The sequence below is a fragment of the Trichechus manatus genome, unplaced genomic scaffold (genome assembly GCF_000243295.1).
Source record: "Trichechus manatus latirostris isolate Lorelei unplaced genomic scaffold, TriManLat1.0 scaffold00142, whole genome shotgun sequence".
NCBI classification, from domain to species: Eukaryota; Metazoa; Chordata; class Mammalia; order Sirenia; family Trichechidae; genus Trichechus; species Trichechus manatus.
This window is the reverse complement of record NW_004444078.1, coordinates 2168822-2178029: the sequence shown is the minus strand read 5'-3', so window position 1 is coordinate 2178029 and position 9208 is coordinate 2168822. Positions and strand designations below refer to the sequence as shown.

Here is a 9208-nt window from a genome sequence, read left to right as displayed (position 1 = left end):
AGTTGGTTGACATTCAGTCATTTCGGGAGGTAGTATATGATCAACAACTGATGGTACTGAAGGAAGAAGTCCGAGCTGCACTGAAGACATTGGTGAGAAACAAGGCTCCAGGAATTGATGGAATACCAGTTGAGTTGTTTCAGCAAATGAATGCAATGCTGGAAGCACTCACTTGTCTATGCCAGGATGTTTGGAAGACAGCTACATGGCTAACCGACTGGAAGACATCTATACTGTATCCATTTCAAAGAAAGGTGATCCAGCAGAATGTGGAAATTGTCGAACAGTATCATTAATACCACACACAAGTAAAATTTTGCTGAAGGTAAGTAAAAACGGTTGCAGCAGTACATGGACAGGGAACTGCCAGAAATTCAGACTGGGTCCAGAGGAGGACAGGGAATGAAGGATATCTTTTCAGATGTCAGATGGATCTTGGCTGAAAACAGAGAATACCAGAAAGATGTTCACCTGTGTTTTCTTGACTGTGCAGAGGCATTCGATTGTGTGGATTGTAATCAATTATGGATAACATTGGGAAGAATGGAAATTCCAAAACGCTTTACTGTGCTCATGCGGAACCTGTGCATAGACCAAGAGGCAGTCGTTCAGACAGAACAAGGGGATGCTGCATGGTTTAAAGTCAGGAAAGGTGTTTGTCAAGGTTGTATCCTTTCACCATATTTATTTAATCTTTTTGCTGAGCAAATATTCCGAGAAGCTGGACAATATGAAGAAGAATGCGGCATCAGGATTAGAGGAAGACTCATTAACAACCTGCAGTATGCAGATGACACAACCTTGCTTGCTGAAAGTGAAAAGTACTTGAAGCACTTATTAATGAAGACCAAACACTACAGCCTTTGGTATAGATTACACCTCAACATAAAGAAAACAAAAATCCTCACAACTGGACCAATAAGCAACATCATGATACATGGAGAAAAGATTGACGTTGTCGAGAATTTCATTTTATTTGGATCCACAATCAACATCCATGGAAGCAGCAGTCAAGAAATCACAAGATGTATTACATTGGGCAAATATGCTGCAAATGACCTCTTTAAAGTGTTAGAAAGCAAAGATGTCACTTTGAGGACTGAGGTGCACCTGACCCAAGCCATGGTATTTTCAGTCACCTCATATGCATGCAAAAGCTGGACAATGAGTAAGGAAGACTGAAGAAGAATTGATGCCTTTGAATTATGGCGTTGGCAAAGAATATTGAATATACGGTGGACTACCAGAAGAACGAACAAATCTGTCTTGGAAGAAATACAGCCAAAATGCTCCTTAGAAGTGAGGATGGCGAGACTGCATCTCAAGTACTTTGGACATACTATCAGGAGGGACCCGTCTCTGGAGAAGGGCGTTGTGTTTGGTAAAGTAGAGGGTTAGCGAAAAAGAGGAAGACCCTCGGTGAGATAGATTGACGCAGTGGCTGCAGCAGTAGGCTCAAATATAGCAACGATTGTGGGGATGGCACAGGACCGGGCAGTGTTTTATTCTGTTGTATGTAGGGTCACGATGAGTCAGAACGGACTTAATGGCAGGCACCTGACAACAATGTTCACACCTCCTAATTCATATTGAAATCTGTCTCCCTCCACCTTGTAGACTATTCTTGCTATTTTTCTTTATCTGTAATATAGGCATAACCGTACCTGTCTCACAGGGCTGTTGTGAGGATTAGACGTAATGTAAAGCATTTATTTTATTACCTGACATAAAATAAGTATTCGACGAATGGTATCATAATATACTTTTTACCTCTTACATTTGGACTCCACTTCTGTGTCTGCATCATGGAAGCAGCAAAGTGGATAGCCAAAAATACGGGCTATAGAGCCCTTTGGGTTCTTGGTTTGAGTCCCCAGCCACCTGCTTACTAGTTGTGAGACTCTGGGCAATTTACTTATCTTCTTTGAGCCTTTAATTTCTCCTCTTTGAAATGGGAAAAATTATACTGGCCTTTAGGGTTGTCAGGAGTGTAAAACGAGATAAAGTATATAGAGAGAATGCTTCCTTAAGAGCCAATTGCTATGCAAAATGATCCTTGTTTTTATTCTTCCCATATTGCATTCCTAAATCCTATGACATTTAACCTATTTGGTTTAAGAAGTTTGGGGCAAATGTGATAAATATTTCCGTTCTTCTTTTTGCAGATTAAACCCATCCACCGTAATGGCTGCAGCCTTACCCAGGACCCTGGGGGAGTTGCAGCTATACAGAATATTACAAAAAGCCAATCTACTCTCTTATTTTGATGCCTTTATCCAGCAAGGTGGTGATGATGTCCAGCAACTCTGTGAAGCTGGAGAAGAGGAATTTTTGGAAATCATGGCACTCGTGGGCATGGCTAGCAAGCCCCTTCATGTTAGAAGGCTACAAAAGGCTTTGAGAGACTGGGTTACAAACCCTGGCCTTTTTAATCAGCCACTGACTACCCTTCCTGTCAGTAGCATACCAATTTATAAATTACCAGAAGGATCACCGACATGGCTGGGAATATCCTGCAGTAGTTATGAAAGGAATAGTAATGCCCGGGAACCTCATTTAAAAATCCCAAAATGTGCTGCCACCACCTGTGTGCAGAGCTTGGGACAGGGGAAGTCAGATGTGGTGGGGAGCTTAGCGCTGCAGAGTGTTGGTGACTCCAGACTCTGGCAAGGGCACCATGCCACTGAAAGTGAGCACAGTCTTTCCCCAGCTGACCTTGGCTCCCCAGCTTCCCCTAAAGAAAGCAGTGAGGCGCTAGATGCTGCTGCTGCGCTCTCTGTGGCTGAGTGTGTGGAGCGAATGGCCCCTACACTGCCAAAAAGTGACTTGAATGAAGTGAAAGAGCTGCTAAAAACCAACAAAAAGTTGGCCAAAATGATTGGTCACATCTTTGAGATGAGCGATGATGATCCACGCAAAGAGGAGGAAATTCGAAAATACAGTGCAATATATGGCAGATTTGACTCAAAGAGAAAGGATGGAAAACATCTCACGCTTCATGAGGTAAAAATCTCACTTTTTCTGTACGTATGTAGATTGTTGCTGTTTTTCAGAGATAAGTTTGATAGTAGTTTGCAGCAAAGGAGATATACTCCCTGAAAGCAGTGTTAAAAACATTTAGGTGTTAACAAAATGAAAATAGATCATAATTATTGTATTAGGGATATTTTTGCGTTGAACTTAAACATGCTTGAGCTTTAGAACTACAGTGTAGGGTGACTTAAAAAAATTGCAGAATTTAAACAGTGAAAGCAGAAGTCTTTGCATTAATGAGACAATTTATTTTTTAATTAAGAAACAAAATAGGACTTTAAATATAATCATTTCATTTAAAAACAATTTTGTAAAAATAACAGCTTAAATCAATTTTCAACTAGCACAGAAAACAATTAGATGAATGTTGGAAGAATTATCGCTGCTTTGAATGTTGTTTTGAGTTGTCATTAAAAATTCTCATTGTTTTATCTTTGTAGCACTCTCCCTAGAAATATTCTGCATGAGTACAAGGAAAACACACAACATACACATACACATACACAGCTTTTGCATTTATTCTCTTTCTCTCCTTATCTATCTGGCCGGTACATCATCTTTGTATTCCCAGAGTCTTTTGCACCCAGTGAATGCTTGGAAAACAAATGCATTTTCAAAAGTTAAAAAGAGCATTTCATACCTAAATTTTTTATAGCTATTTATTCTTTAGAGGAAAGAAAATCCTCCGTGAAAAAATATTCAGGTTGAATGCAGTATTACCTGTTCAACAACAGATCTTTCACCCTTAGACTTAACTTTTACATGAAAAAATACATTCATTGTAAAAGTACTATTTAATCATTACAAAAGGAAGTGAAGTCATCAGATACTTTTCTCTACATATACAAATAAAAGATCATATTTTGCACGTTGTTGTTACATGTCGTCGAGTTGATTCCGACTCATCGCAACCCTGCCCACGACAAAACGAAACACTGCCCAGTACTGCGCCATGCTCACAATCATTGTTATGCTTAAGCCCATTGTTGCAGCCACTGTGTCAGTCCATCTCAATGAGGGTCGTCTTCTTTTTTGCTGACCCTCTGCTTTACCAAGTGTGGTGTCCTTTTGCGTACTCTTCTCCAAATTCTTTTTTTTTTTTTTCTTTTTTTAACTTTATAGTACACTCCAGTACAATATGCTATTAGGTATCTTTTTGAGTCAGTACACGTAGAGCTACTTTGTTCTTTTATGGATTGCATTGTATTCCATAGTATGGATGTGCCATTATTTATCTTAACCATTCACTTTGTGATGTTCACTTAGGTTTTCAGTTTTTTGATATTACATACTGTGCTATGTGAACATTCTTTGCTATGTGAACATTCTTAATACACCTTTACAGATTTTTGTATCTGTTTCTGTAGAATGGGTTTTAACATGTAAATTTATGGCATCAAAGAATAAATAGATTTAACATTTGAATAGATACTGCTAACTTGGCTTAAAAAACTGCAGCAATTTACACTTCCACTAGCATTAAATGCAAGTGTCTATTTGTCCATACTTGCTATATTGAATTTTATCATTCTTTTTAATCTTTGTCTAATAGATGAGAAGTTTTCATTGCTTTAATTTACTTAGTGAAGATATCTTTTCATATGTTTAACAGAAATCCAATTTTATATTCATGCTCTTTGTTTTAATGTTGGGGTTGTTTGTCTTACTTTTGAAAAACTGATTGGTAATACCTTTTTATATTTTAAGGATATTAACCCTTTGTCTTAGGTTGTAAATATTTTCCCAGAGTGACGTTTGTCTTTCGACTTTGCAGAATGTTTTGCCATGTCAGGTTTAATTTTATGTAATCATATCTATTGATGTTGTCATGTATGGTTTCATTAGTCTAATTCTCTATTCTTTTACCAGCGTAGAATGTTTTTAAGTTATAATATGTTTCGATGTCTGGAAAGGCAGATACCCCTTTATTAGTTTTGTTTATTACCCTTCATTAGTTTTGTTTTCAAGTTTTCTAGTTTTTTTAGCTAAGCTTATGTGTTTATCCTTATAAATGAAATTTTAAATAAATGAATTTGGCACATTCCCCAAAAAATTTCTGTTGATATTTTAGTTGGAAATGCCTTCAATGTATATGTTAATTTGGAGAACTGACATATTTACAATAATGAGACTTTCCATATAGGAACATGGTATGTGTATTTATTATTTAGATCTTTTATATTCCTCAGTAATTTTATAGTGCTTTTCAGATACGTTTTGCACATTTTTTAGTCATATACTATATATTATGTATATTAACTCTTATACATATATTTTATTGATATAGGATATAAGGGGGATATAATCATAAATGGGATATTTTCCTCATGGTTTTTTAATGGCTATCAGTGGCCGATTTTTATATATAAATCTTGTTGTCAGCAATTTTACCATCTGATCTTTTTAAGTAAATAATTTCAGATATGAGTGGATACTGGAGCTTAAGATCAGAGAATTGGTTGGCAGAGTGACTTACAGTAAATTTGTGATTTCATCTATTTTGGACTTTTTTTTGCAATTGTTATATATTGTCACCATATAATAATTGCCTTGTAGGATCTTGTGAGTAAAGTTAGAAAATAACAATATTATAATTTAGATATACTTTAACACTTTCTTATTACCTGTGAATCAATAGAGGAATCCACTTAAAAGGTTATTATGTTTGTCAATAATAGAAAACATAGGCCAAAACTGGTGACAGTTTTAATTTCATGCTTTGATCCAATTTTTACATAATTTTTAAAACATAGCAGATGAAACACGAAGTTGAGTTAGAAGACATGTATTTTTGTCAAAATATAAGTATTTTCAAGAGATTACTTTAGTAAACCCGATCAACATCACTTTTTCCCCCTTTACCCAACTTGGAGCCCTGGTGATTGAGAGCTCAGCTGCTAACCAAAAGGTCAGCAGTTCGAATCCACCACCCACTCCTTGGAAACCCTATGGGTCAGTTCTGCTGTGTTCTTTAGGGTTGCTATGAATAGGAATCGACTCGATGGCAATGGGTTTGGTTTTTTTGGGTTACCCTACTTGAAAAAAAATCCCAAAAGAATTATTTCACACTTGACTTTTCCTGAGCGGCTTTTTCTTCTTTAGTTAAATAGGTACAGATGGTATTTAAGTAATGAGACGTTTGTGGGTTTCCCAAAAGAAGGGAGCACTCAAAATGAATGCCAGTAGGCTGAGATGTGGGGGTGGGGGCTTTGGAAAATGTAGTTTGTGTATTTGAAACTTAACTTAGACCACATGTTACTTGTAATTCAAGTATGTGAATCTGGTCCAGTAGCATAGTTCAGGATATAAGTTTATGAATCAGGACGCCTTCTTCAAATTACTTGGGGGAAATGATGAAATACTGAGAGAATTAAAAGAAAGTGCTGTTAGGTAGACCTTTAGTTATGATAATTTTGCATTTTTTTTCTACTTTACTATTTAAAATTAAAAAAAATAAGAGTTTTTCTAAATCCCTAAGATTGAAGATGTTACTAGTTTGTCCTCAATTTCCAAATAAGGAAGCTGATGACATATTCGTAATTTACTGTTGGCAGTATTTCTGAGAGTTTTCTTTATATAAAACCCTTGTAGATACTTTTAATCTTTCAAGACAGAACTGTTTGTAAGCCAGGAGTGGATGAAAATCACGAAGTTATCTATACCTGAAAAAAATTTTTTTCCAACTCTTACAACTACATACGCTTCTCTTCTTGTGTGCATTTTTATACTTGTTTACAAATTCATTGTATACAGTACAGTAAAGAATTATGGAATAAATCATTGTGAAATACTTTTTTAAACTAAAGAATTGGTGATGGACTTAGGACCTGGCTAGGTATGGCCTGTTTTATAGGAGTCAGGCCATAAAGATAGTGAAGGATTGAGGCTTAGAACTGCACTAGTTGTCGTAGGGTAGATGCAAGGGGACAAACCCAGAAACACTACTAGAAAGAAATCCAGGCAGGCAGAATGTTCAGTCTCTCCAAAGGAGTGTTAGCAGATAATAGGTGGTAATCTAGACAAGAAATACGTATTAGATCTTATATCAATGAATTGATAAGGAGAGAGAAGCTAAAAAGTTGAGACTAGGAGCTTGTAATATTCAGAAATATAAGCAGGTAGACAACTTGGCATTACAGAATATTATTGCAGATAGCAACTTCCAGTCAAAAAGCTGTGGAACTCAAAGACTGATGAGAAGGACCTTCCTCTAGAGCTGTCAGAGAGAGAGAGAGAGCCTTCCTCTGGAGCTGACGCCCTGAATTTGGACTTATAGCCTGCTAGACTGTGATAAAATAAATTTCTCTTTGTTAAAGCCATCCACTTGTGGTATTTCTGTTATAACAGCACTAGATAACTAAGATACAGACTGTATGAAGAAGAACAGGGCATCAGGATTGGAGGAAGAACTCATTAACATACAGTACGCAGACAACAAAACTTTGCTTGCTGAAAGCAAAGAGGATTTGAAGCACTTACTGATGAAGATCATAGTCTACAGCCTTCAGAATGGATTACACCTCAACATAAAGAAAACAGAAATCCTCACAACTGGGCCAGTAACCAGCATCATGATAAATGGAGAGAAGATTGAAGAATTTCATCTTACTTGGATCCACAATCAGTGCCAAAAACGATGTATTGCATTGGGTAAATCTGCTGCAAAAGATCTCTTTAAAGTGTTAAAAAGCAAAGAAGTCATCTTGAAGACTAAGGTGTGCTTGACCTAAGCCATGGTATTTTTAATCACCTGATATGCATGAGAAAGCTGGACGATGAATAAAGGAAGACCAAAGAAGAACTGATGCCTTTGAATTGTGATATTGGTGAAGAATATTGAATATACCATGGACTGCTAGAACGAACAAATCTGTCTCGGAAGAAGTCCAGCCAGAATGCTCTTTAGAAGCGAGGATGGTGAGACTTTGTCTCAAGTACTTTGGACATGTTATCAGGAGTACCAGCCCCTGGAGAAGGACATCATGCTTGGTAGAGGGTCAGTGAAAAAGAGGAAGACCCTCAATGAGATGGATTGACACAGTGGTTGCAACAGTGGGCTCAAACATAGCAACGATTGTGAGGATGGCGCAGGACTGGGCAGTGTTTCATTTTGTTGTACATAGGGTTGCGATGAGTTGGAACCAGCTCGCCTGACAACAACACAAACACTCCAATCCATGAATTATTTAGAAATGTTTCTTCATTTCCAAGTGTGAGGGGATTTTTCTTAGTTATTTTTCCTAATGATTTTTAGCTTAGTGATTTTTAGCTGAATTACATTGTCAGAGAGCGTGGTTTCATGATGACAACCTTTTAAAGTTTGTTGAGATTTTAGTTATGGCCCATATGTGTTCAGTGTTTTTTATGTGCTCAGAAACAGTATCTTCTGCAGTTGTTGGTGGCGTTTTGTATATGTCTGTTTTAACAAGTTTATTAACTGTTACTCAAAACCTTCTCTTTTTTTTTTTTTGTCTGCTTGATCTATCAGTAACTAAGAATGTGTGTTAAAATCTCTACCATGATTGGGGAGTTGTCTGTTTCTCTTTTTATTATGCAGTCATCTCACTAATTTTTAATAATGCATTTGTTTTAAAAACCTGTTTTGTTTGATAGCAGTATAAATGCATGAGCTCTATTTTTGTAATTACCTTTCACATGTTGTTTTCAACCTCTTACTTTCAACTTTTCTGAATTCACATGTTTTGGATATGTCTCTTATAAATACCGATAGATGGATATTTAAGAATCCAATCTTTTTTCCTTGTCTTTCAACTAGAACATTTGGTCCATGTACATTTATTATAATGATTGATACTATGGATTTATGGTCATTAGTTTATTTTGTATTTCTTTCTTTTTCCCAGCTTATACCTCAGTTGCAATTAGTTTTCTTCTGCCTGACGTGCGTCATTTAGAATTTGCTTAAATGCCTGCTGGTGGCAAACTCTGTCCTTCCTCAACCCAGTGGAAAATATGTTTATTTTGCACTAATTCTTTTTTTTTTTTTTTAATTTACCAGATCTTTATTTTAAATTCTTAATACGAACAGTGTACCTCAGTATACATTTTCTCTTTCATAATTTTTTAAATGTTTACTAAAATAATTTAATTTTTGTTTCCTGTCTTTTTTTTTTTTAATATTTTATTGTACTTCAGGTGAAGGCTTACAGAACAG

The 9208-nt window shown here is 36.3% G+C and overlaps 1 protein-coding gene across 2 annotated transcripts in view; it reads left to right on the top strand.

The window, feature by feature from the left end:
* NAB1 (NGFI-A binding protein 1) overlaps positions 1-9208 on the top strand; it is a 54664-nt gene that overhangs the window by 12512 nt on the left and 32944 nt on the right. For both annotated transcript variants that reach the window (XM_004385579.2, XM_012558171.2), the window contains exon 2: positions 2166-3003. In XM_004385579.2, coding sequence (XP_004385636.1) covers positions 2185-3003 — 819 coding nt within the window. In that variant the 5' untranslated portion in view covers positions 2166-2184. The remainder of the gene's footprint in view (positions 1-2165; positions 3004-9208) is intronic.